At 39.0% G+C, this 25,674-nt stretch overlaps 5 protein-coding genes across 11 annotated transcripts; 2 read left to right on the forward strand and 3 right to left on the reverse strand.

Annotated features, from left to right (window-relative positions):
• Nucleotides 1-1,994: 1,994 nt before the first annotated feature.
• Nucleotides 1,995-3,487, reverse strand: LOC18015807 (uncharacterized protein C594.04c). Its single transcript, XM_006397816.2, has 3 exons — nucleotides 3,236-3,487; nucleotides 2,881-3,144; nucleotides 1,995-2,644 (listed from the first exon to the last, which is right to left on the reverse strand). Exons 1-3 carry the CDS (start codon nucleotides 3,458-3,460, stop codon nucleotides 2,165-2,167), a joined length of 969 nt encoding a protein of 322 aa, XP_006397879.1. The 5' UTR covers nucleotides 3,461-3,487; the 3' UTR covers nucleotides 1,995-2,164.
• An 826-nt stretch (nucleotides 3,488-4,313) lies between these two features.
• On the forward strand, nucleotides 4,314-12,782 carry LOC18015808 (transcription factor 25). Of its 2 annotated transcripts, XM_024154973.1 has the most exons (5): nucleotides 4,314-4,654; nucleotides 4,901-5,406; nucleotides 5,497-6,420; nucleotides 6,503-6,787; nucleotides 12,578-12,782. In XM_024154973.1, exons 1-4 carry the CDS (start codon nucleotides 4,460-4,462, stop codon nucleotides 6,777-6,779), a joined length of 1,902 nt encoding a protein of 633 aa, XP_024010741.1. In that variant the 5' UTR covers nucleotides 4,314-4,459; the 3' UTR covers nucleotides 6,780-6,787; nucleotides 12,578-12,782. The 2 variants fall into 2 exon arrangements, with proteins under 2 accessions (XP_024010741.1, XP_006397880.1); XM_006397817.2 differs by lacking the exon at nucleotides 12,578-12,782 and having other exon boundaries at nucleotides 6,503-7,178.
• A 104-nt stretch (nucleotides 12,783-12,886) lies between these two features.
• Nucleotides 12,887-14,950, forward strand: LOC18015809 (probable plastid-lipid-associated protein 10, chloroplastic). Of its 4 annotated transcripts, none has more exons than XM_024154960.1 (9): nucleotides 12,896-13,120; nucleotides 13,341-13,519; nucleotides 13,609-13,728; nucleotides 13,834-13,968; nucleotides 14,046-14,141; nucleotides 14,223-14,303; nucleotides 14,391-14,477; nucleotides 14,570-14,631; nucleotides 14,730-14,925. In XM_024154960.1, exons 2-9 carry the CDS (start codon nucleotides 13,367-13,369, stop codon nucleotides 14,758-14,760), a joined length of 765 nt encoding a protein of 254 aa, XP_024010728.1. In that variant the 5' UTR covers nucleotides 12,896-13,120; nucleotides 13,341-13,366; the 3' UTR covers nucleotides 14,761-14,925. The 4 variants fall into 4 exon arrangements, with proteins under 4 accessions (XP_024010727.1, XP_024010726.1, XP_024010728.1 ...); XM_006397818.2 differs by having other exon boundaries at nucleotides 12,900-13,120; nucleotides 14,719-14,950; XM_024154959.1 differs by having other exon boundaries at nucleotides 12,887-13,120; nucleotides 14,046-14,303.
• On the reverse strand, nucleotides 14,863-19,011 carry LOC18015810. Its single transcript, XM_006397819.2, has 14 exons — nucleotides 18,451-19,011; nucleotides 18,060-18,350; nucleotides 17,755-17,934; nucleotides 17,367-17,502; nucleotides 16,916-17,250; nucleotides 16,493-16,622; nucleotides 16,254-16,385; nucleotides 16,102-16,146; nucleotides 15,946-16,025; nucleotides 15,753-15,849; nucleotides 15,569-15,658; nucleotides 15,407-15,460; nucleotides 15,224-15,289; nucleotides 14,863-15,148 (listed from the first exon to the last, which is right to left on the reverse strand). Exons 1-14 carry the CDS (start codon nucleotides 18,858-18,860, stop codon nucleotides 14,996-14,998), a joined length of 2,199 nt encoding a protein of 732 aa, XP_006397882.1. The 5' UTR covers nucleotides 18,861-19,011; the 3' UTR covers nucleotides 14,863-14,995.
• Nucleotides 19,012-19,153: 142 nt separating this feature from the next.
• On the reverse strand, nucleotides 19,154-23,024 carry LOC18015811 (protein phosphatase 2C 32). 3 transcript variants are annotated; one of them, XM_024154963.1, is made up of 6 exons: nucleotides 22,740-23,024; nucleotides 22,510-22,626; nucleotides 20,147-22,377; nucleotides 19,924-20,037; nucleotides 19,571-19,835; nucleotides 19,154-19,468 (listed from the first exon to the last, which is right to left on the reverse strand). In XM_024154963.1, the coding sequence occupies exons 3-6, from the start codon at nucleotides 22,190-22,192 to the stop codon at nucleotides 19,317-19,319; spliced, it is 2,577 nt and encodes an 858-aa protein (XP_024010731.1). In that variant the 5' UTR covers nucleotides 22,193-22,377; nucleotides 22,510-22,626; nucleotides 22,740-23,024; the 3' UTR covers nucleotides 19,154-19,316. The 3 variants fall into 3 exon arrangements, with proteins under 3 accessions (XP_024010731.1, XP_006397883.1, XP_024010730.1); XM_006397820.2 differs by having other exon boundaries at nucleotides 20,147-22,351; nucleotides 22,510-23,024; XM_024154962.1 differs by having other exon boundaries at nucleotides 22,510-23,024.
• Nucleotides 23,025-25,674: the final 2,650 nt, after the last annotated feature.

Below are 25,674 nucleotides of genomic sequence, written 5' to 3' on the forward strand. Positions count from 1 at the left end.
TCAGTCCCTTCTTCATATCAGCTGATGCGAACATGACATACACACATGACACATATAATACATCCTAGGTGCTGTCAAGAACTTTCATAATTAACATGTTAATCAACATTACACCATTGGAGAAGAAACAATTGCCGCCGCAGGACCCATACCCATATTTGATTAATTAAGCATGAGTTTGCGGCTTTTAGTTTTGTTTTTTAATTAAAAAAAACTGGCTTTTTGTTACCACTGATTCAATATGACCCCTTTACATAAGCATCCAGTATTAAACTTCAATATATATATATATATATATATATTTTTTAAATACATGTTGTAATGAAAAACGGCCCGATGTTTTAATTTTGTTTCGCAGCTTATCTAAAACTTAAATCTGGTTCTGTCCCAATCATATGCCACAACTATCCATCCCCTACAATTATCGGCGTTACCATAAAAAAAAAAAGAAGGAAGCAAGTTTATATATTTCACGATATGTAGACTGTAGTTACATAATTGTCTACAATTGTTCAGTGTCGTTTATAATTTCCTATCTAAGAAACACCGTCGAATAAAATGCATATTGTTCTTCTTGATTACCTTCTGATCCTAACTAGCTACGTATTATTGTAATTTGTATCCATGGAAATTTTATCCATAAAGTAGCAAAAATAATCTTTTAAAAAAAAATTATAGTCATAAGTATTGTAACTCTATCTGTTTTTGTCAACAACAAAGTTATGATCTCCAAGCGGATGATTGGCCAGCACAATCAATAATGAATAACATTTTATTTAAAATTCATAATATATGATTGAGTGGAACATGGAAAGGGTGAGAGTTTTGCTTAAATAATGAACACTCTTGTTTAAACTCCCGGATATATTTTTATTTTGTATTTGATCACGGTCATTGCGACAAAAATAGGTCCATAATTAAACTGCAACACAAATCAGTTAGATTCAATGTTTTTGTGACAAACCATGAAGAAACAAAAAACATTTTTGAAGATAGCCAATTATGTTGTGGTTTGTCTTTAGATCTTTTCAAAATTATTTCATTCTTGAAAATTAACTTAGTTTTGTTTTTGTTTTCACAAACCATATGACTTGTGTGTTAATATTTTCATATTACGTTGAGCAAACATACATATGACAAAAAACATTTTGGTATGTTCGATTTGCACCATAGATAGCCATTTGATCACTCATATATTCTTGTCATTGACAATATAAATATATTTTGTAATTTAGTGGAACATAACGATCAGTGCATATATAAATGCATTTTACAAAAGATAAGCATAAAGATTTATGTAAAACATTTAGTACATCATTTGGGCAAAAATTTGTTATAGTGATCCCTAATTATGAATTTCAAACGGTTTTCATTCCCTAAAGTTTAAGTATATTGAAATTTTAGTACATCAATAATTCAAGTTCCAAATAATTCTTTAATGATTTTTAAGTTAATGAGTTCAATCACACACAAGAAAAACAAGCATGAAAAAAAATATCCAGAACTTAGTAAATTTTAACAAATAATAGTTTTAACAGCCCTAGAAATGTTCATTGCTCTGAGGAGTATTTGAGGTGGGCACAACAGCCACCAGGGTTCATGCAGACCTTGCATGTGGGATTCTGTGATAAGCAAAGGAAGAAGCTCCTTAGTTTCATCAGTGTTTTACTAGTATAAATCAAATTGGATAAAGAAGTTTTAAAATGATACAGATAATCATCTTGTGTTTTAATGAGTCTGAGAGGAAACATGGGTATTTGAGAAAAATGGCAGAAAATGATTTAGTTGAAGAGTATAAAAAGCAGTTTTTGTGTCGTAAGAAGGTTTTGATCCCAACTGCCCACTACTGAAACTATTTCTTCAACATTCACAAGATTGATTGAAATTGTAGCTGTTCATGCAACAGAAGTGAGAGAAATCTGTGAGTTACCATCTGACTCCATTACTCGAGGATTTAGGAGAACAAGAAAAAATACACTAATAAGAGAGCAAGAAAAAAAATTATTTTAATGCGAATTTAATTTACACAAACCAAACGAAACATGTCAAAGGATAAATAATAATGACAAGAAAAAAAAAATGAACCAAAACCATGCCAATAATACACAATGAAAGGATCTCTAGAGACCCTATTAAAACAAACAACAAAGTAATGACAATGTCTTCAAGTGTTTTTGTCTTTAATGGTAGCAGAATGAGACTTGAACCATGGAATCCATACGGAGGTTGTCTTCTGATAAGCTCTATAAGCTTGAGCTCTGTATTCTTGTTTCACCATACGACGCTCAACAAGAATTGTTACATAGACTAAACATAGAGTATTGACCAATGCACCTATAAAAGTCCATCCTTGACCAAGGTTCCAAGCAAATATGACCAATCCCCACCACCACAATTGTTCTCCCAAGTAATTAGGATGTCTAGAGTAACGCCACAAACCCGAGTCGAGATTGGGGATTTTGGGATGTCCTTGCTCCTTGAGTTTTTGGTTTCCGGTTACAAACTCGTGAAGCTGCGTGTCTGCGTAGTAGGCCATGACAATGCCCGTCAAACAGATAGCCGAGGAAATCAAGTCCCAGATGTTTAGTGGCGCATCAACGGAATGGATGATGTACAAAGGTAGACATATCCCAATGAGGAAGATCTTTTTGAAAAGAAACAAAAGAAAACGAAATAAGAAACAGAAACAAAAATATCAAGAGGATACGTAGAGGTAGAGAATGCATAACGAAAAGAATCTACTTTTCTCCAAATCATCCATCATCATAAAGGCATTTAGAAATCGTAGCAATAATTCACATAGTTAATCAAGATCTCTGCTCCTCTGAAAAGCAAAGCTCGTTCAGGCAAATCATCGAACAGTTGGTGGATAAAAATTACCTGCTGCGAGACGTAAACGGAGAAGAACGAGAGCCACCACCAGTGTTTCCCGTACTGCTTCCGTAAGTCGTTGAACCTCCAGTCTTCTCTAGCACCCCATTCCCAGTTTTCCCGCCGGAAATAGTTATGAGTCAACCTAATACTCCAGATCCATGTCTGGATTATGACAATCATGGATCTCCACTTATTGTATTGCCCCAATGGATGCGATGCGAAGTAATGAGCCAGCATCACGGGTATCACTGTCCAGTACACATCGATCATCTGCAAAATCAAGAAAAATAAAAATCTGACATTTCAGAAAGAGATCAAATTGCAAAAATAAATTGTGATATTTTTCTGGGTATGTGTGTACCCAGTGGCTAGATTGGAGTAAACCGATGACCCAGAAGAGCACATTGACGTTGAAGAAGAAGAGAAGGTTTGCCAGTAGAAGCGGGTGATTCAAACACCACGAATGAATAAAAGAGAGCTCGGAAGTGGAGGTGGAAGAGTAATTACGGAGAAATGAAATGTAGAAGACGATAGAAGGAAGTGGAGCAAGGAATGCGATAATGGCGTTTCGTAAGTTCCGATTCATTTTTCTCGTCGTTGATGGTTGGCTAATACAAGCAAAGAGGAGAGTGTGCAATTCCCTTTATATAATAAACTTAGCTAAAAAAATAACTTTTTCTTTTTTGGGCTTTTGGGTTGAGTTCTCTGTGGCGTGTATGGGCCCACTTTGATCACTGCTCTGCTATGATGAGAGTCTTCTGTTTAATTATACTTTTTGGTGAAAATTAAAATATACTACAAAATCAACTGTTGAAAAAGTTTACCTTTTGGTAAAGGAGCCGAAAAAGTGAGTGATTTTAACAAATAATTCAAATCGAATTGGACAATGATTTTTTTATCGTAATGATAAGGATGGTTTGAAATCTGTGACTATTAACAATATCAAAAAATGAAAGTAACAGTGTAAAGCATACACTAATCGATATATAAATCCAAAATTGTGTAATATAAGTGGTTCAGCAAAAATAAGACGGATATAATTATCGAAATTCAGAGAGAATCACAATCATCGTGAATTCGTGATTATACTACTTTATTATTATATATGTATGTAAAAGTGAATATATATAATCACTAGGAGATAATTAGCGTTGCTCGTGGTGACTCTAATTATTAGCTTAGCCGAAAGCATTGGATTCTAGTTTCAGATTCTTCAAATTAAAATCAATAAATTTCAATGCGGTCCAAATTTTGAAATTTTAGTATGGTTTAATACGCTATACATTTTCTTACACACCATGAGCTAGTTCGATTCCAACTGTGAACAAATATGGAAAACGACGACGGCTGATGAGAACGGCGTCGTTCTTATATGAGAGCCCAAATTTGACCGGTTTACTAATTTGATAATATATGACCGGTATCGAATTGACCAAAACATGAAGGATCGAAAACCAAAAATGCTAGACTCAAGAGTCTAGACTAACAAGCGAAGGATTAGCGTATCGAGATATCATCTCATCGGGTGTCTCCGCCGTCTTAAATCGACCTTGTCGGATTCCGAGACGACGAAGCAGGAGTAAATATGTCTGGGAGGTTGCTGAAGAAAGTTCTCAAGGAACATGAAGAATCGAAACACAGGAATCATCACGATGAAGGGGAGGAGGAAGAAGAAGAAGAAGAAGAAGAAGACGAGAATCTTGATGGTTCGAGAGGCCGTTCTTCGATTAATCCTTTTGATCTCTTGAACGAAGGTGATGAAGATCCTGACTCCGAAAAGGTCAGTCTTTTGGATTTTTACCACCAAAAATTTGACGATTAGGTTGTTTGGTCGATTGTAGTATCTGGAATCATGTCTTATGTTTATATCAGCATATGTCTTCATAAGAGCAATCGTAGATGTCAAATTGGGTATAAGTTGATTCAAATTGAATGCAGATAGTTGATCGTAGATGTTTCTAGTTTTTGATGTGTGGAGCTTATCCAAAATGCTTAATATGTATAGCACTTGGGGGTTTGATTGCAGGAGATAGATATAGATGATGAGTCTATAATTGAGATGAAGAATGAAGATGCTGATAATGTGCAACCGGCTTCAAAGAATAAGTCTAAGAAAAAGAAAAAGAAGAAAACCAAAGAGAGTCGTTCTAATGTGGCAAAGCCTGAGATCACTTTGGATGAAACTTTAGAAGCACTTTCTCTCGATGCTAACTCTAAGAAAGAAAAGTTTCAGGAAACAAAACCACCTTCTGATTCTGCGAAAAGGGCTTCTTCACGATCCGTGCTGGAAATAGATCCCAAGTATCTAAATCTTGAAAACGAGTTGAGGAGAATGTATGGTTCAAAGGTCGTTAGATCACTTGAGAGTAGCAGTCAAGCTGGTGGTAGCTCTAGACAGGGACGAGTAGGAAGACGTGGAATCCATCACATCACAAAGACGGTTTTGATTTCTCCGATGGAGAATTGGTCTCGCTGGGATCGGTCTTTCTCAATGGAGTTTCTAGAGACTAAAGATGGATACAACTACTTCAGGTACACAGATTTTTGTTTTTGTTGTATTTTTGGTGTGTGGATATAGAGATTGTAACTCTGATGGAAATACACATTCCTTTTTATGCACAGATATACCCATTCATCCACATATGAGCAGGCTCAGAGGGCATTTCAGGCCGCACAAGCCATTCATGATTTAAACGGTGTAGCAAGTGTCCTTATAAACCATCCTTACCATATTGATTCACTTATAACTATGGCAGACTACTTCAAGTTTGTGGGTGAGCATCAAATGGCTGCTGATGCCATCGGAAAATGCTTGTACGGTTTGGAGCGCGCGTGGCACCCAATGTTCACTCCGTTCCAAGGTAACTGCCGGTTGAAGTTTAGTCATGAGACAAACAAGCCGTTTTTCACGACGCTTTTCGCTCACATGAGGAACATGGATAGGCGTGGCTGCCATAGATCAGCATTGGAAGTCTGCAAACTCTTGCTTTCGCTGGACACAGACAATCCAGTAGGTGCATTGTTTTGTGTCGACTATTTCGCTTTGAGAGCAGAGGAGTATGCGTGGCTGGAGCAGTTCTCGGAGGAGTACCAAAGTGATAACTCTTTATGGCTCTTCCCGAATTTCTCGTATTCGCTTGCTATTGCCCGGGTTTACCTCGAGAAAATGGAGTCTTCCTCTTCCTCTGAAGCTGGTAGTCTTATGGATACTTCAAAGTCAAGCTCTTTAGATCTCATGATGCAAGCTTTGAAGCTTCATCCGACAGTGCTCAAGAAACTAGTGGACAAGGTACCTTTGAAAGATCAGGCATGGACAAAGATTCTCAAGCATTCTTACTTCCGATCAGAGCAATCAAAGAACCCGTCCTTGGATCACCTTATCAACATATATGTGGAGAGGAATTACCTTATATGGAGGCTTCCAGATGTCCAGAAACTGCTTCGTAGTGCTGCTGATTTAGTCATTGAGTCACTGGAAGAAAACGCAACCGAAGGAGAGGACTTCTTGCGTGCAAGGGAAGAAGCTTTCCCTGCTAAGAATAACGAGTAAGTATATTATTAAAAAAACTCACTTTCTCGATTTTCCTTTTGGCGAAAGCTGATCACATATGGTTCTATTCCATTGCAGGTACTCTCATTTATCAACACATGACTTCTCTGATTCGGTGCCGACTCTCCCACCAGACAATTTGCAGAATTTTGTGGCTGATCCAAGAATGGGAGGAGATCAAGTGGCTGCAGGAGTCGGTGGTCACCACCACCAAGCACCACCACCGCCACGTGGTTTGGAAAATCGGAATGCATTGGCTGTGTTGTTTGAGTCAATTCTTCCATGGGCACAATACGGAGATGAAGATGATGAGATTGCACATGATGCTGATCACCAGCCAGACAACAATGCCTAAATAAATGGGCTCTGTTAGGACTCTATGTGCTAAAAAATGTCGACTTTCTTTAGCCTGAGACAAACCAAGATCTGAGACTTTGAGTGACAGTTAACAGAACACACTTCAAGAACAGAGTTCTAAAATAACAGAGGAAAGAGATTGCAGAGATGATGAAATGCAGAAACTAACTGAAAGAAAAGGAGCACATACAAGTTTAACGAGTTCACGCCGTTAAAGGACGCTACATCTCGCCGAGGCTCACCTCGGAATCCACTAGAACCAATAGAGAACAGCTGTTACAACAAGAAGAATCAAGAGATCCGCCTAATGCCCTTCACTAGCACTTAGACACTCTTCGATTCTTACTTGTATCAAGAAAACTATTACAAAGCTTATGCTAAATAGAATTTTCTCTTAGCTACAATCTCTCTACAACCTCTCAAGTTCTCTTCTGTTCTCTCTCTATCCCAAAGCATCTTCCTTTTATAGTGCTTAGGCACCAAGGGCTTCCTCATGACCCAGCCGCTTGCTCCAGTCGATCCAAAACGCTAAACGCCAGTTGTTGTTTCTTGCTTTAGCTGTTGCAGACTGCAGAGCGTGACTTACTGCTTTTGTATACACGCGACAATAAGCCCTTAGAGGATAGACAATGCTCTTGTTCTTCCATTTTAAGCAATCGCCATTTCCCCATGTATGTGGTCCCAAAAGTAAGTTCACCTTTAGTTCAAAAAATAGTCACTGCAGTTAACTTCCATTTGTTACCGTTGGGTCATTCAAAGAAGAGACTTGCTCATCAAGACATTGTCTCCACAAATCTCCACCTGATGATCAAGTCATTTTCTTGTTCCTTTTGAGAGAGAGACGTTCCTTGAATTCTAGTTTCCTGGATCCCGGCCTCGGATTTCCTGAGTTTTATCACTCAGACCTGACCTGCAACAAGTTCAAAGCGGATTGAAACTTGTTCACAGGTAGAATCTTGGTGAAGATATCAGCTGGATTCCTTTCAGTCGAAATCTTCACAACCTCAACATCACCATTAGCAATCACTTCTCTGATATAGTGATGCTTGACATCAATGTGTTTGGTTCGCTCATGATGCACGTTATTCTTCGAGAGAGCAATAGCACTCTGGGAATCACAGTGAATCTCTACACTCCTCTGTTCGAAACCAAAATCCTTTAACAGCCCTTTAAGCCACAAAGCTTCCTTCACGGCTTCGGTCAATGACATGTATTCAGATTCCGTTGTGGACAGAGCGACTACTCTCTGCAACCCTGACTTCCAGCTTATGGTATTACCTCCCAATGTGAATACCAAACCTGTAATGGATCTCCTTTTGTCAGGATCAGCTGCAAAGTCAGCATCACAGTAACCCACAATCTTGAATTCAGGACTCTTTTTGTAGAACAATCTTGTCTTCAGTGTGCCTTTGATGAATCGCAGAACCCACTTTACCCCAAGCCAATGCTCTCTGATCGGCTTGCTCATGTATCTACTTATAATGCCTACAGGATAAGCTTGATCTGGTCTTGTTCCGATCATTGCGTACATGATACTACCCACAGCATTTGAATATGGAACAGACTTCATGTACTCTTCATCTCTTGCTAGCTTATCTTCGGTTGCTGCACTTAACTTCAAATGAGCCCCTAATGGGGTAGCCACTTGTTTAGCTTCTCCCATTCCATACGTTTCCAGAATCTTGTTCAAATACCCTTCTTGTGACAGCCACAAAACACCTTGTTCTCTGTCTCGAGTAATCTCCATACCCAAGATCCTTTTTGCAGCTCCCAGATCTTTCATTTCAAATTTGTTTCCGAGTTCCATCTTCAACTGATCTATAGCTTCCTTGTTTCGGGCTGCAACAAGCATGTCATCCACATAGATGAGTAGATACATCATTGAACCATCCACCAGAGACTTCACATAGGCACAATTGTCATGTTCACTTCTCACAAAACCGATCTCATTCATATAGTTGTCAAATTTTTCATTCCACTGTCGAGGTGCTTGCTTGAGACCGTACAAGGATTTGTTGAGAAGGCACACCTCATCCTCTTTAAACATTGACTCGTATCCTTCAGGAGGAGCCATGTAAATCTTTTCTTTGAGTTCTCCATGGAGGAAGGCGGTCTTGACATCTAACTGCTCAAGTTCAAGGTCTTCTTGTGCCACCACTGAAAGTAGAATCCTTATGGAGACATGCTTTACAACCGGTGCAAAGATTTCATGATAGTCTACCCCTTCCTTTTGAGCATATCCCTTAGCCACGAGTCTAGCTTTGAAGCGAGGTTCCTCTACACCAGGGATCCCTTGTTTATACTTGTAGATCCACCTGCAACCAATCACCTTCTGTTTCTCGGGCCTTAAGACCTTCGTCCAGGTGAAATTTTTCTTCTGAGAATTCATTTGCTCATCCATAGCTAGACTCCATTCCTTCCAGTGAATGTCTCTTTTTGCTTCTTGAAAACTATCCGGTTCAATTGCATCACCATCTTCAGTTGTGTATAAGGCTTCGGCATAATAGTCTTCATCATCAAATCTCCTCGGTGGTCTAATCTCTCTTCTGTCTCTGTCACGAACCAGACGATAACTAAGAGGTACATGATGGCTTCTTGATGCAGAGTCATCACTTGTTCCTTCATTTCTGTTCGGTGAGAGTGGATTTGATCTTGATGAGGACGTAACACCGGAGTGTTGCAGTGAGGCTCCACCTGAGCTAGAATCTCCTTCTGGCTCCAAGTCAAGATCAAGCAACGATCTGCAGGGATCATCCTCTTCAACTACAGGATGGTCATTCTGACTCTGAAGATCCTTGTAGACTGCATTTTCTTGAAATATCACGTTTCTGCTCACTGCACACTTCCTTTCTTCAAGTAACCAGACTTTATATCCTTTTACTCCAGTGGGATACCCCAGAAGCACTCCTTTCTTTGCTCTCGGACTAAGCTTGCCATCGTCTGTATGTACAAACACAACACAACCAAATCTCCTTAGGTAGCTGTATACAGGCGTCTTACCAAACCATCTCTTGTCGGGAATGTCATAATTGAGAGCAGAAGAGGGGGTCTTGTTTATGAGAACAACCGCCGTGTGAGTGGCCTCCGCCCAGAAGCGTTTAGGCAAACCTGAGTCACTCAACATGGTTCTCACCTTCTCCATAATTGTACGGTTCATGCGTTCTGCAACGCCATTCTGTTGGGGTGTGTATGCACATGTTCTATGCCTCTGAATCCCCTTTTCTTCACAGTAATTATCAAAGGCTTTGTTGCAGAACTCAAGACCATTATCTGTCCTGAGTGTCTTAATCCGTTTGTCACTTTGATTCTCCACCAAGTGTGACCATTCAACAAAACTCTCAAAGGCTTCATCCTTTGATCTCAGAAAATAAACCCATACTTTTCTTGTATAGTCATCGATAAAAGATATAAAGTACTGACATTTACCAAGAGACAGAGGTACGGATGGAGCTCCCCATAAGTCAGAGTGCACATATTCGAGTCTCTCTCTTGTGTCGTGTTGAGCCAGGTTGAACCCAACTCTTCTTGCCCTTCCATAGATACAGTCTTCACATGTATCAAATGTTGACACTTTTTTACTGTCGAGAAGACACTTTCTAGTCATGATACTCATGTATTTCTGACTCATATGACCCAGTCTCCTATGCCACAGCACCGTGTCATCTTCCCTTCTTGTTACTGCAAGTGACTCGTCAACTGCAGGTCTCCAATGAAGTAGATACAGGGTGTCAAATCTTCTTCCTGTCAGCAGATTTTGATCACCAGCTTTAATGCTGATATATCCATTTTCTGATTCAAACTTGTAACCGGCTTTCTCAAAGGTTCCCAAAGACAGTAGGTTCTTATCCATCTCGGGAATGTACCTCACATTTGCAAGTGAAACCGTCAGACCATCTTCGTTCTTGACTTTAACCGTACCAACACCTCTGACCCTGGCTAATGTCTTGTTTCCCATTCTGACAGAACCTCCTGCTTCTTCATTTAATTCATGAAACCAGTCCTTTCTATACGTCATGTGATAACTGCAACCGGTATCCATGATCCACTCATCTTCAAGATGTATGTCTGTAGATGACAAAGCCTCAGACACATAAAGCCCTGTCGCTTCAGCTAAGTTACCTTTCCCACTTGAGGATTCCCCCTTGTTGTACTGATCTTTTGCTTTACTCTGAGGTTTCCCTTTATTTGGACATGAACTTTTATAATGTCCTTCTTCACCGCAAGCCCAACATCCGCGTTTACTCTTAGACTTGGACCTTGCTCTTGACTTTCCTTTCTCTCTTTGTTCACTTCTTCCTCTGGTCTCAGTCTTCTCCTTGGCATAGAGACCTTCTGCTTGACCCTTTATACCCTTCTTCATAGATCCGAACTCAAGTTCCTTTGAGTGTATAGCTGCAACGACTTCATCAAGTGTTAACTCACGTTTTCCTGAGCTGTACTTGAGGGTATCTCTGAGCTGGTCAAACTGTTTAGGTAGTGACATCAACAAGAGAATGGCTTGATCTTCATCCGAAACCTGCACCTCCGTATTCTCCAGATCTTCTATAAGATGGAGAAACTCATCGATGTTTCCTTCTATGGAGATGCTTTCAGAAATTCTAAAGCTGTATAGCTTCTGTTTCAGATAGATCCGGTTGGGAAGGGCTTTAGACATGTACAGTTGGTCTAAAGCCGCCATCATTGAAGCTGCAGTCTTCATCTTTTTGACCTTCCTTAAGACTCTATCTGTCAGGCTCAAGACTATCGTACTCCGAGCCTTCTTGCATTTTTCTTCAAGTTTTTCTGGTTCATCCTTGCTCTCTACGCGTGCTTCCTTCGAGGTATCAGTTTCCTTGAGAGCTACACTGAGTCCTAGTATATCTAGGTGTGCCTCGAGCTTCTCTTTCCACATAGTGTAGTCTCCATGACCGTCAAACTTTTCCATCTCAACTCTTGACGATGACATGGTTCACGGCTTTGAGATTCAGACTTCGGAACCACAGATACCGCAACCTGGCTCTGATACCACTTTGTTAGGACTCTATGTGCTAAAAAATGTCGACTTTCTTTAGCCTGAGACGCAACAAACCAAGATCTGAGACTTTGAGTGACAGTTAACAGAACACACTTCAAGAACAGAGTTCTAAAATAACAGAGGAAAGAGATTGCAGAGATGATGAAATGCAGAAACTAACTGAAAGAAAAGGAGCACACACAAGTTTAACGAGTTCACGCCGTTAAAGGACGCTACATCTCGCCGAGGCTCACCTCGGAATCCACTAGAACCAATAGAGAGCAGCTGTTACAACAAGAAGAATCAAGAGATCCGCCTAATGCCCTTCACTAGCACTTAGACACTCTTCGATTCTTACTTGTATCAAGAAAACTATTACAAAGCTTATGCTAAATAGAATTTTCTCTTAGCTACAATCTCTCTACAACCTCTCAAGTTCTCTTCAGTTCTCTCTCTATCCCAAAGCATCTTCCTTTTATAGTGCTTAGGCACCAAGGGCTTCCTCATGACCCAGCCGCTTGCTCCAGTCGATCCAAAACGTTAAACGCCAGTTGTTGTTTCGCTTTAGCTGTTGCAGACTGCAGAGCGTGACTTACTGCTTTTGTATACACGCGACAATAAGCCCTTAGAGGATAGACAATACTCTTGTTCTTCCATTTTAAGCAATTGCCATTTCCCCATGTATGTGGTCCCAAAAATAAGTTCACCTTTAGTTCAAAAAATAATCACTGCAGTTAACTTCCATTTGTTACCGTTGGGTCATTCAAAGAAGAGACTTGCTCATCAAGACATTGTCTCCACAGGCTCTCTACTGAAGAATGTTACGAGTTTTGGTTCGTTAGAAGTAATATAGTTTGCAAAATGTTTCGTTGATGATGAGAAGAGATACACTTGTGGCCTTGCTTTTCTTGTACAGCGCCATTTTGACGAGTTATATTAGTCTTTTAAGAATCATTATGTATTTCGACCCAGACAAATCAAAAAAAAAAAAGGGAATCATTGAGTACTACTCGCGTGAGATTTGATACATCTGGAAGATTTGGGTCATTTTCGATTCTTTTTTTTTTTTTTTTTTTCTGGTGGAATCCTTGACAGGCTCTCTCAATTTTTTATTGATAAGAGTCAAGCACATGAGCTCAGTTTAGCTCGAGCCGATTCAGTCTGGTCAATATACGGCCACGTAATGTCGACTTCGCGCAAATGAAGAAATATCATCTTTCATTAGATGTTTTTTTCTTAAAAAAAATAAATGACTGTTCTGTGTTTACAACCCAGCAAAAACAGAACAAAAACACTGTTCGCTTCTTTTTGTCTGACCATCGTCTATTAGCTTTTGAGCTTTGAAGGTATCGCCTGAATTTTAAATTTCTGTTCACCCTTTTTCTTTTTCGAAGTTAATTACTATTCCGAGAAATTTTGTTTTAGAAAAAGCTGAATTTTGGAGAAGAAAAACAAAATCTGACTCTTGTGGGATAACTCTGTAAATTGTAATAGTTTCAGCCTCTTTTTTTTTTTATCTTGGATAATCTTTATCCATCGCACGTTTTGGGTGGTGGTGATTGTTAGCTTGAGGCCTCTTTTCCGTGAAGAAAATGGATCGAATTGCGTCTGCGAATTTCTCTTGCCCAGCGATTCCAATGCCTCGCGTCTGTAGAATCAAACCTTTTGGCCTAAGCATCGTTACCGACCATAGAAAGAGATTCTCGTGTCGAGTAGCTGTAGCTTCTGGAGATACGAAGGCTACGGTTTGGTCTCTGCACATTTCTGCTCTTCGTTCTATTTTCTTAACTGAAACAAATGGTTTGAGCATGTTCCGGTGATCACTCTCACTCAGGTCGTTGACAGTGAACTTGACTTAGAACACAAGAAACACAATCTACTGAGAGCTGTTCAAGAAACTCAACGAGGACTCACTGCCACTTCTGATCAACGATCTGTCATCGAAGAGGCTCTGGTACAGTAAATTGTGTTCGATTCTGTAGATGTATGGCATTGAGTGAAGATGTCGTTTTTCTTTCTTTCTTTCTTTATGAGTTTGGATTTGGTAGAAACTTTTCAGGTGACTGTGGAAGGGTTTAATGGCGGCGAAGCCATTGATCTAGTGAAGTTAGATGGAACATGGAGGCTACAATATACATCTGCACCTGACGTTGTTGTTCTTTTTGAAGCTGCTTCAAGATTTCCCTTCTTTCAGGTGGTGATGATCAGACAAAACAGAGAGACATTTTTCTGAGTTTTCGATTTTTAATTCTTTTTGTCGTTTTTGATCAGGTAGGGCAGATATTTCAGAAGTTTGAGTGCAGAGATCGATCAGATGGTGGGATCATCCGGAATGTTGTTCAGTGGAGTGTTCCAAGCTTGTTAGAGGTTTCTGCTTCTTCTCTACTTTTAACTCTTTCAAATTTCACATTTTCCAGACACAGTTACTGTAAAATGAATCCATGGCAGGAGCAAGAAGGTGCAACACTTGTTGTTACTGCAAAATTCGATAAGGTCTCTAGTCGAAACGTCTACCTTCAGTTTGAAGAGGTTAGTTGATTGTCTGTTTTCGAAGTTTTCAGTATAGTCTACATATCGCCGGAAGCAATCTAAACTCGGTTTCATGATTCTTTGCAGATAAGTGTTAGAAACATTAACATCAATGAGCAGCTTCAAGCTCTTATCGCACCTGCAATTCTTCCACGCTCATTTTTGAGCCTTCAGGTAAGAGAAAACTCTCTAGTTACCAATGCCTAGAAACCAAGACCTATCAAAGAGGATGACCAAGCTAAATAACTCCTTCAATGGTTTTCCAGATATTGCAGTTTATACGTACTTTCAAAGCTCAGGTTCCAGTAACCTCAACCAGTCCAGGAAGGTAGATGATAACTTCTTCTTTTTTTTTTAATTTCCATAACCTTTTTAAGATAAGTCTATGGATGCTTAAGATGTTCCTCTATTGCAGGAGATCTGTAGGTGGATTGTATTATCTGTCTTATCTCGATAATAACATGCTCTTGGGTCGATCTGTTGGAGGAGGAGGAGTATTTGTCTTTACAAAATCTCAGCCACTCGAGCTGTGAAAATCAAAAATTTCTGTAAACCTCTGTTTTTTTTTTTTTAACTGTATATCACAGAGATAATATTAACATTATGTTAGCAGATTCTGTTTATGTACAATCTATTCGAATTTAACTGGAGATCTTGTACAACAAAGCAAAAATGTCGACCATGGAGTATCATCAACCAAGCAGACTGTTCCACAGTTCTCTAAGAGAGACATAAGCCTGAGGACAAGGAACAGCCTGTAGCTTAATGTCGCCATCGATCAGTGCCTCTGTTACTAGACCAAGTCTCACCAACGTGCTTATAGCCTTCTCTACTCGCATCTCAACCTGTATAAGTGGTTTAGTGAGTCAGCTACAAGGTGTATTAATGTTGCTACTGAGAGTTGATGTTTTTATACAGACCTTTATTTTGAAATTGTCATACAGGAATCTCTCGCATCTATCTCGAACTCCTTGGTGAGACATATTCTGCAGGGAAATAATTCATTCATGAGCATCTGCGCAAAAGCTTCAACCATCCAAAAATGAGGCAATGAGACATGGCATTAAGCCATTAAGACAAAAGAGTGACTGGTTATGTCTAACCTCATTCTTTCCCGCTTGAAGAATAATTGCATACGTCAATATTGCCTCCTTGTACTGCAGGGAGCGAGTGATTGGACCATGAGTAGTAAGTAAAAGATTTGTCATTGAAATTCCCTCATGCATATTTCGAAAGAATCAAAGGAGAAATGAAGGAGAACATGCCTGTTGCTGCTCCGAGGCATCCAAAAGGAAGTGGACAGAGCCAAAACCACTGGCTAAGGTTTTCTCATAAAGCGTCTTGTTCACTAGCAACTGAGGAAGTAGATAAAATGAAAGGGAGATTTTCAAAACTAGAACACTAAAAGCCATTGGGGTGAAGGGAGTAAGACTTTGGATTTCAACTCACTTGATATCTATCCCATGTCTGCTTGTAACCCAAAACCACACGTGTTGCATATATTACCAAAGCAGTGACGGCGATCACATCAAGAAATAGTGCTGATCTGTATTGCAAACAATGTGAAGCAAAGAGCAAGTCTCAACTCTCTGTTCTTGTAAACCAAAGTGAAATAAAGAGACGCGTGTATAAGAAGACATACGGGGATGATGAGATGTTCTCAAACTTGTAGTTTACAAAGTATGCCGTAAGTCCCAAAATACTGGCGATATCCAGACGTACCTAACAAAAGATTCAAAGTATTGGGTCAACATATATAAGATCAGTAAAGTTGAGTGCACAATTAAACCGCACTTACTGTATCTATGATGCGAAAGTAAAGCTTTCTGTGAGGGAAAATTACCTGCATAAAACAGAAGAAATAAAATAATGGTGAAATCTTCAGGAAAAAGCTTACTGTCATAGAAGAAACATGAGGAGGCACTCATGATGTCGATGTAATATTCTTACAGGTAAATCTGGAATCGGAATTCTTTCAAATATCTCTAATTGTAATGATGATCGGGTTTCATCTTTATTCTTATCGCCCTTTTCACTCGCATCCTTTGTGTAAAGCAAAATTAGCTCTTCAAATGCTGGCTCCTATTCACCAGAGCAAAAACATACACTAAGAAATGTGATCATGTGGCCATAGCTTCTGATTCATTCAAAAGAAGAATGTCTATTACATTTGCATAGGAAAACAATACCTGCAGAGTTGACGGTGATAAAAGAATGGAAATAGAAGTTTTTATCCTTTTCCAGATATCATTTCCGCAAGCTTTCTTTGAAGCAGGTTTCCATATATCACCTAGTGTCATCCTTGATAAGAAAATCGGCCTGAGTGAAGAATAGGTTTCTAGTTAGGTCAAAGGTTTAGGAAACATGGCGCAAAGAATTGTATGCTTGCTTTAAAAAGCTCAACGACATGCTAAACGAAGTGATAAAAACACATCAAGGAATTTTGACACTTGTTTAAGTGAACATATATGCAGGTTCATTCGGGCAATCAAATCCCAAACTAAGTCTTGAAAAACATATCTGATATTGACATAAAAGATTTACACAATCAGCAACCAGACACCAAAATATAGTTTAGTTGGAAAGATGACTGAGAAAAAGAAGCCACACACCTTAAGTAAGGTTCAGATGCATTACTATCATTAGCTAGCTGAGATGGTATTTCATAACCAGGAGATATGAAACCAATCCAAGTGAGCAACTTTCTGAAGAGCTTTTCGCGAGGACCAACAGGTGTGAGAAGCCCCTCATACCGACTGACCGCTCTTTGTGCTGCTAATCGCATGGGGAGGACTGAATCTGAACGGATATCCCCTTCCAAAAATTTGTCAGAAGTTTGGACTAGGTCAAGATATGATTCCTTAAAAAGAGATAGCTCCTTGAGCCAAACTTTCATTCTCTCTGACAAATCTTGAATTTCTTGAGTTTGAGAAGCCTCATTTAGTGCCTATTCATGAGAAATTTGGAGAAAAAAATGTCATTAAAGTTTAGCAACTAACAAATCTCAAAGGTTTTCCCATGGTCAAGTAACATAGCATGTGCCTCACTGAATAGGCGTCAGACCTTGTTTATCAATTTTCCAACTTTTCTCAGGGGTTTTGAAATAGTAGAGAAGATTCCTCGTAGAACTATAGACTGGATATAGTCTAGCTTCTCCACAAGTAACAAACCCTTCTGCTTCTCAGTTGCATATCCGCGCCTGTAAAGAAGATCGATTCATAAGCAGCTTCTCCATTAATGCACAAGGACCTCAAGGTTTGCAAATGGAACATGACTCAAAAGAAACCGGAAAAGATGCCCCACAATAAAGACATTTATTTGGACCACAAAACCTATTGGAAACACGGCAAAACCACAGAATGAAGGTAAAAAAAAAGTTACTAAATCTTCCTACATTGACCCAAGAGGTAATAGAAGTGTTTGCAGTATCCAAAACGCCTCAAAAAGTTACCTGAAAACAATAGCATTGGACTCTGACGCCTTCTTCCAATCAACGTATACAGGCAAGGTAAGAAGGTAATCCGTGTTCAGAGCCGACGTCAATGCCAAATCCCTAGCTGAAAGCTCTTCAAAACCAGCATTTTCGAGAAGCTGAATGAAGGAACGCTGGAACCGGGTTGCAGCAGTAACACTGCATTCAAATATCACCAAGCTATTTTCAGACATTCGTGGCACAGAGATCTTCATTTCTCCCAATTTAATCGAAATGTGAAAATACATGTATTCCTCTATATTCATGCGGATCATTTCTAATACCTTTCAGCCGAACGTCTCTTTGCATGTTTGCCAGAGGATATTAAAAGGTTCCAAATGTCGAAACCATCAGCCAAAGGGAATGATAAACCCTCGTATCCATTAACACTCCTGGGTTCAGATTTCTTGGCTTTGAAATTAATTTCCTCCTCTGAGTCAATCTCTCTACCTAGAGTAGAAGTTTCTTCGTCATCACCAATGTTCACCTCTTCCAGGGACTGAGTGGCGACGAAATCGGCTCTCATTTGCTCTAAAACCCTCTTGTGCTCCGCGTGAAGGATAGAGTCCAAGCACCTAAACAAAGGAGTACCAGAAACACAGGTCAAGAGAGAGTTTCAAATAATAACTACGATGCAATTCGCGTAAACTTAGGATTTATTTATAATCAGCTTACGAGGCAAGGAGGAGAAAGATATCAGCGTCTCCGTCTTGGGAATCAAGGAGCGTTGTTACGATGCCGTCAACGAGATCAGACTTGGAGACACTGATGTATTTCTCACGAGGAACATGAACACTCGAAATCCCCTCTTCCTCCTCCGAATCGTCATCCTCAACTCCTCCTTCACGTCCCTCTCCGCCATCTTCCGCCGTGGGAAGCTCCTCTTTCACCTTCCAGCCACCGCCGTTCTGAAGCTCAGTCAAGCTAGCGATCGCTCGTTCCGACTCGCCGGAGACTACATCAAGAGGCGAAAAAGCTGCCGCCTCGGTCAGTCGGCAACGAACTGGCCGGCGACGCAAAGACGAAGACGGCTTAGACCGCGACGGAAGAGCTACGAAGCTAGTGAGGCTTCGAAGGGAGAGCATATTGGATCTGAAGCGTTAGCTGAAACGAGAGATTCAGACACATTTGCGTGACCATTGAAGAAGAAAGAAGCCGGAAAAGGGATTTTGATTTGATTTCCTCCGCCCAGTGAACGAATAAAGACGAAATCGTGAATTAACGGCTCAAAACGACTCAGACGCGTCCCAGCCTATAACCACCGATCAACAGTTTTATCTCTTAGATTACTGTTAGATCAAATTTCTTTTTTAAAAAAAAAAACTGTGTGAAAATAATTGTCATCTCCTCCTAATTTGATGACTTTCTAAATTTTGAGTAAAAGATAAATAATACACTTTGATCAAATCCTCTGTTCAAACAGAAGATTAGATTTTGGATTTTCAAGGAAGAGAAATACAATTAGGCATTTTTTTTTTTACTTCTGGAAATTGAAAGATTGTTTGAAAACAATAAGCTAATTTTTTTCTTCGTTGGTAAATTCATCTATTGACTTTTTGTTTTCTCTCTGGATAATATTGACCAGACGATCGCCAAATCCTGCCTTCAAGCGACACAACCATCACCGAGACATCATCATGGTACTTCCTTCGATCTCCTTGAGGTATATCCAACAGATCATGAAACTCCATCCCTGCAAACAGATCACACGAATGCTGGTTTACTTTGCACATTAACCGGCTGGTTTACCAAAAACTGTACAAAAGCCATCATCATTCGATTATCCAAACTGTACCGTTCTTGGTGGCTGCTCGAGAGAGAAGCTCTGCAATGAGGTATTGAGCAGGATCGCCTTCAGGAACGTTTTCGATGAACCAAGTCACGTGAGCAACAACCTCTTCGTTGCTGAAGTATTCATACAATCCATCAGAGCATAAAACCAGGAAACGATCGCTTGAAGTGAGCCTGTGATGGACAGTACACGGTTCGCAGTTGATGTACGGATCTGTTCCAATGTAGTCTACTCGGAACATCTCAAGCAAAGCTTCATTGAAATTCGGCTGCAACAACCATGAAATGTTCACAAGATGAATGAGTCTATACATTAAGTAACTATTTGGCAATGAAAGTTTGAAGATTTGTCTCTACCTTTTTGAGAAATCCAGCACCGAAAGCTCGAGTGACTTTGAGTTGGCCTTTGACTCTGTCTTTGAGTATGGACTGGTCATCTTCTGGATGTTCGGATCTAATACGCGATACTTCCTGAAACATGTAACGAAACTTGCTTTTTGGCAAACCAGAGCTACATTGGAGTGTGCAAATCTTATTATTTCACGAAAACTAAGATTCAGAACAATACATATGCATTTACCTCTTCCACACTTGTGCTATGGTCACTTGAGAGTTGAACGGCTCTCATCTTTAACCGGTAAGAAGTTACATCTTTGTTTTTGTTTGAGACACTGATCTGAGTTGTTTGATTGTGTATTGGAGATTCCTCTGATATTCTATCCAGTTCCATACGCACAAGTGATTCTCGTGACCTACTCTTATGCCCCATCCCCTCATCACTTCCAAACCCGGGATTAGAATGACGATCATGGAGCCTTTCTTGGGCTAAGATAGCCCGACTATCCCCAACATTCATCACGTAAACATCTTGGTCCTTCATTAGCATTACGAGAACACATGAACCCATTAGAGCAAGCTCCGGGTTTATGTTAAGAGACTTTTCTACCATTTCCATGTAAGCCTCTTCAGTAGTTTCTAGTGCTCTAGCCATTGCTCTTAGAACAGCATCATGGTCTACAGTTCCTGACCAGCGTCTCCTAATCGGTCTTGACGACTCCGCTATCTTCTCTTCAACGCAAGTCCCTTCTTCCCTGTGCCAATCATAACTCCAAGGAAACAGCTTTTTCCGCAAAGACTTCTGTTTTTGATACATTCTTCTTATCTTAGAGCTTATCTGTGATTTTTTTGTCCCATGGCTTGGTCCCGAGTTCGGAATCCCATCAAGGACACTACGGTTGGTGGTACACGGGTCATTTCCAGCTCCTCCACCCGATGTAGATAAATTTTCAACCTGATTGGTCGTATCATTTAGAACCACACTTCCTCCATGAGAATGTTTAAGTCCAATTTCTTCTCCATCCCACCGTTCCAATTGAAGTAGCTCGTAAAGTCTCGTGCTTTTCTTGCCAAGACCTGCTAGATTTCCAGGTGGACCATCAGCAATCTGAGTATCGGCATTTCCAAGGCTACTGTTATTATCAGTCATAACCTCTTTACTTCCTGCCAGTACTGACTCTGAATGATGCTCACTGGTAGTTTCTCGAACAAACGAGTTCTCTTCTGTAGATTGAGGTTCCTGCTCTGGCTGCAATGGATTATCTATAGATGACTCGTCATAATCCCAGAGAAGACCTTCCAATTCCTTGTCTATAGCTTTGTATAGGTGACTCATTACGAAATCTGGAGCATCCGGTCCACTAAACCCATCATATATCCCTATAAAGAGCCATCCTTGTTCTTCCGAAAGCACAACATGAACCCTGTCTTCTCCAGCTTTCCCATGAGCCCATTGCAAGTTACGGTTGCTCTCTAGACAACTTTCAGGGTCTTCCCCATGTAAATTACCTTCCTTTCCAACAGGCCATGAAACCCTAGTCTCTGGATGCAAGAAGAAACGATGCATCCAACTTAACCCTCCAGACCGTCTAGAAAATGTCCTTGCTAATGTACTTCTCACTGGTCCGCTTACACTTCTCATAAACCGCTGAAACCGAGGCTTTCTGCGTCTAAAAGCAAGCGGCGCCGAGAAATTAGATCTATCAGATGCATCAAGAGGTCCAGACATTACTCCTTTTTCTATAGGCCCTGACATGAAACCGTTGTTTCTATCCAAAGGACCAGATGCATAACCTCTCTCTAGAGGCCCGGACATGAAACCGTTCAAAGGTCCCGAACCACCACGAGGGACCGGCTGCAAAGGAATTGAAGCAAACGAGGAGGTGCTCTCAAATGAAGCAGCAGGCTCCAACACCTCACTTGAACACAATGCCATCTGATTCCCAGTCCTAGCCGTGGAGACATTGGCACTAACCGAAGCACCTGAGATTGCCTTAAACGTAGTTTCCCCCAAACCTTTACTGTTGTGTCTATTCAAGAAAGAAGGGTCATCAACGACCTCGTTTCGAAAAGATCCACTGAGTGTCTCGGAATCAAGGGTGCTTGAATCAATCGTGAACCTCTCCGAGTTAGACGGAGTTATATCCGGAGACTCGAAGATGCTTGGCCTAACGTAGCAAAAGGAATGGCCTAGACCTTCGTCTAAGGGTTCGAGAAACTCCAAATCAACGCCGTTTTTCTCGTTTGACGGCACGAAACAACCGACAACACGGGAAGTTCCGTTTCCCATCACTCAGGCAATACTACAAACACCTTTGATGCACAATCCCATGATAAACCTCTAAAGAGTCTCCGCAATTTCCAGCAGGTGATGTAACGGAAATTCTTATAAACCCTACAAAGATCCGACGGGTTTTGCAGAGTCCAAGCATCATCTGAGGTTCAATCTCTGAACATTGAAACGCAAACAAGCACCTGCTAGTATCAAATTGGGTTTCAAAAGGCGCAAACAAGAGAATCAACGGAATGTTCCCGAAATCTTTGGTTCAGAGCTCTTGAAATGGAAGCTTAAACAATTTAAACAGACGAAATCTTCAGTGATCTGACCTTTTCACCGCTGTTCAAAGCTTGAATTAGAAGATGGATCAAGCAGAATCTGGAAACAGATCTAAAGGAGCGCCAAAGAGACAGTGTATTGAACAACACATCGGTAGCAAATAGAGACTGTAAGGGGAAAAAACACCCCCGTCACAAAAAGTACCCATTTATAAAAAATTATACAAACAAAAAAACAGGAAAATTAAACGAGAAAATATAAATTAAAAAAGGAAGAAGACCTAGATTGAGATTGAACCATGCAGATACGACCAGCTGTTAAAGATCCAGTCTTTTCAGGAAAAACAAAAAAAAAAAAGCTAAAACCCAGAACGGTAGTTTAAAGTTTTCCCCTTCTTTCAAATATACGGAGAAACCGAGATTCAAAATCGACAAAACTAGAAACGTATGCCAATTAGATGAAGACGAAGAAGAAGTTTGAAACTGCAACTGGGTTTGATTTTGATTTTTTTCTAAAGCAGGCCAAGAATGATAATTTCAACTTTTTTTAATTTCTTTTTAGCTCATCGGTGAGCAGAGAAGAAAGAGGTGTCTTCTCTCTTTCTCGGGGTTTTCAAATGGTTTGGGAGGGTAAGAAAGAAAAAAAAAAAAAGCAGAGTTAAAAAAAATGACTAATTAAATCAAAATAAAAAATCAAAGATCAATAGGAAAGAGAAAAAAAAAATACAAACAGAGTAAAAGTTCTAACAATTGCGTTGAAAAATGCAAAAAGTGAAGAGCCTCTTTTAAAGGGTTTTTTTCTTTTCTACTATCGAATTTATAACAAAATGAAAGCTTTTAGAATTTATATTAATGGGGTTTGCAAATGATTGGAGGTATACAATTACAGGTGATTCACGTCATTATTGTTCTCGTTGATGGACCCTTTGCATGGGTTGAAGTTTCTTGTGGGGCCCGTTTTTATTCACACCGATTTTAATTTTTATTTATCTTCTTACTTATGTTTGTTTAATTTATTTCGTTCTTTTGTTATGTTCTTCAATTTTTTGTTTATAATTGGTTGCATTGAATCTTGCTCCTCATTTCAGAATATTTGACCAGTTTTAGTTATATTATATAGTTTGAACGTTGAAGTATGTTAACATTTTAGTCTTCTTTCTTAATATTTATCATTTTCTGGCTAGCAATTTCAAATCATATTATTTTAATCTCAACTGGCTCAAAATATTTTATTGAATGAGGCCAATTTAACATTTTTCGATGTCTGATATGCTAAAAACAACAATCTATACCGTAAAAATGCAACCGATGTCTTATTCATTATTTTTAAGTTACGTGATATGATTCGGGTTAACTTTTTGTTTTTACTGTTACAAAATACCAGAAATTTGGAAGATTGTAATTTGTAATGATGCCTAACATGCAAGAGAGACCAACTCCACGAGCAAATTGATTCGCATTAAATACAAATTTGTTGTTTGACTTACCAAATCCACTCTAGTTTCTGACTACTGACAAACTCTTTCAACGCCCAAGAAAGTTATGCTTATGGTTTCACATTGTTTGTTTTTGTTTTATTTATTTATCCGCATCAATGATTCACATATCCTAAACCGGAGCCATTATCAAATCATCCACTAAATTAACAAGTTACTTTATATATATTTTTGTGTCAACAGTTACTTTATATATTTTTTCTTCAATAAAACAAAAGTTATTGGGAGTAGACATCAATTCAATTAATCGTTTTGTTGGCACTAGTATTGGTTGCCTTTTTCATGTTTAAAGGAAAGTTCCGGCAGGTGGAGATTGTTGTAAGTTTTATATCAATCTTATGATCTGAGACATAAGTCGTTTGTCTTATATCTTTCAATGGTTCAATTCTAATCAGCTTCTACACTAGGACACAAGCAAATCCATGTTTCTTTTACTCTTGAAGGGCCTTATGAAGGTTGTACATCTAATCAGAGTCAAGCATAAATTCATTTTTTTAACTCATTAACATACAATTTTTATAGAAAACACTAAAAATTTGTCTAGAACTTGAACTATTAACATATTATCTAACGAATATTAAAATTTTAATGTATTTAAGGAGTCTTTAGGGGAATGAAATATTTTGAAATCCATAACTATCACTATCATAAATTTTTTGACAAATGAGGTACTAAAAATTTTACATAAATTTTGATGCTTAACTCTGGTATTTCATGGGTTTTAGATATGACCGACTTTTTCAATAAAAAAAGAAAGAAAAACACAAAAAGAAATTATGTTTATGTGTATATCCTTTCGACAAAAAATTATGTTCTGTGTATACTTTTCCAATATTACTAAAAATATGACTTCATCGTCATGAAATATATGCCAAGATTTGGTGCCTGATTTCATTATAGATTAGCTTATAATGAAGTCGTTACCATAAGATCTAACTTCTTTGTTATTTTTTTTACTAAATTACCTATCTGTGTGTGTGGCTTTTCATATATATTTTGTTCAAAAAGAGATTAAAATTTGGAAAATATATTGAAAAGCTAAATATCACTACATGAAATTATAAAACATCACTACATGAAATATAAAATTTAAAATCAAGATAGATTTTCTAAATGGACCAGATGGGTGCCAATAGTGAGCTGGGCGATATTGAATAGGCCCAGTAATTATAAAAGGCCTCGTTGCCTAAGATTGTGATTAGTAAGTGACTTAAGTAATTGAGGAGGAACATTCAACGACAGACACGCTCTTTGTCATGGTAATAAATGTAAATCCTAACCTGTGGAATAGCGGAATTGCGTTTTTAAGTTTTTGCTAATCAACAAAAATCTGCGTAATGAAAAAATATACACAAAAACGCAGACTGCGTTTTTGCTTAACAAAAATACAAAAGAAAAGTCATTTCGCAGAAAAGCGACTTATAAGTTGCTTAATCTATTCCGCAAGATTTTTTCCGTCATTCCGCCATTCCGCAAAGTTACCAATCAAAGCTTTGGCAGAAGAAAAATTAACTAATTTGCAAAAATTTATATCTACTCCCTCCGTTTTATAATAAATGTCGTTTTAGATTTCATTTTTTGTTTCAAAAAGAGTGTCATTCGGTATTTTTAATGTAACATTTTACCTTTATTTCTTGTTTTACCCCTTATTTAAAAATAATAGTTTTTATAATTAAATGTTATAAAAATATATTAATTAGGGATATATTTGTATATTTTA

This window comes from Eutrema salsugineum, unplaced genomic scaffold (genome assembly GCF_000478725.1).
Source record: "Eutrema salsugineum unplaced genomic scaffold, Eutsalg1_0 scaffold_22, whole genome shotgun sequence".
NCBI lineage: Eukaryota > Viridiplantae > Streptophyta > Magnoliopsida > Brassicales > Brassicaceae > Eutrema > Eutrema salsugineum.

What these genes read in the sequence shown, in the direction of transcription:
- LOC18015807 (XM_006397816.2), bottom strand. Translation starts at nt 3,460, where the DNA reads ATGAATCGGAACTTACGAAACGCCATTATCGCATTCCTTGCTCCACTT. An exon ending in TACTCCAATCTAGCCACTGG is followed by an intron (nt 3,145 to 3,235) that starts GTACACACATAC and finishes TTGATTTTGCAG; the next exon opens with ATGATCGATGTGTACTGGAC. An exon ending in CCGTTTACGTCTCGCAGCAG is followed by an intron (nt 2,645 to 2,880) that starts GTAATTTTTATC and finishes CTTTTCAAAAAG; the next exon opens with ATCTTCCTCATTGGGATATG.
- LOC18015808 (XM_024154973.1), top strand. Translation starts at nt 4,460, where the DNA reads ATGTCTGGGAGGTTGCTGAAGAAAGTTCTCAAGGAACATGAAGAATCG. An exon ending in AAGATCCTGACTCCGAAAAG is followed by an intron (nt 4,655 to 4,900) that starts GTCAGTCTTTTG and finishes GTTTGATTGCAG; the next exon opens with GAGATAGATATAGATGATGA. An exon ending in TTCCCTGCTAAGAATAACGA is followed by an intron (nt 6,421 to 6,502) that starts GTAAGTATATTA and finishes ATTCCATTGCAG; the next exon opens with GTACTCTCATTTATCAACAC.
- LOC18015809 (XM_024154958.1), top strand. Translation starts at nt 13,367, where the DNA reads ATGGATCGAATTGCGTCTGCGAATTTCTCTTGCCCAGCGATTCCAATG. An exon ending in CTGTCATCGAAGAGGCTCTG is followed by an intron (nt 13,729 to 13,833) that starts GTACAGTAAATT and finishes GAAACTTTTCAG; the next exon opens with GTGACTGTGGAAGGGTTTAA. An exon ending in CAAGATTTCCCTTCTTTCAG is followed by an intron (nt 13,969 to 14,045) that starts GTGGTGATGATC and finishes GTTTTTGATCAG; the next exon opens with GTAGGGCAGATATTTCAGAA.
- LOC18015810 (XM_006397819.2), bottom strand. Translation starts at nt 18,860, where the DNA reads ATGCTCTCCCTTCGAAGCCTCACTAGCTTCGTAGCTCTTCCGTCGCGG. An exon ending in TTCCGATTCCAGATTTACCT is followed by an intron (nt 16,147 to 16,253) that starts GTAAGAATATTA and finishes TGTTTTATGCAG; the next exon opens with GTAATTTTCCCTCACAGAAA. An exon ending in ATGACAATTTCAAAATAAAG is followed by an intron (nt 15,149 to 15,223) that starts GTCTGTATAAAA and finishes CCACTTATACAG; the next exon opens with GTTGAGATGCGAGTAGAGAA.
- LOC18015811 (XM_024154963.1), bottom strand. Translation starts at nt 22,192, where the DNA reads ATGGGAAACGGAACTTCCCGTGTTGTCGGTTGTTTCGTGCCGTCAAAC. An exon ending in ATAGCACAAGTGTGGAAGAG is followed by an intron (nt 20,038 to 20,146) that starts GTAAATGCATAT and finishes TACATGTTTCAG; the next exon opens with GAAGTATCGCGTATTAGATC. An exon ending in GTGCTGGATTTCTCAAAAAG is followed by an intron (nt 19,836 to 19,923) that starts GTAGAGACAAAT and finishes TGGTTGTTGCAG; the next exon opens with CCGAATTTCAATGAAGCTTT.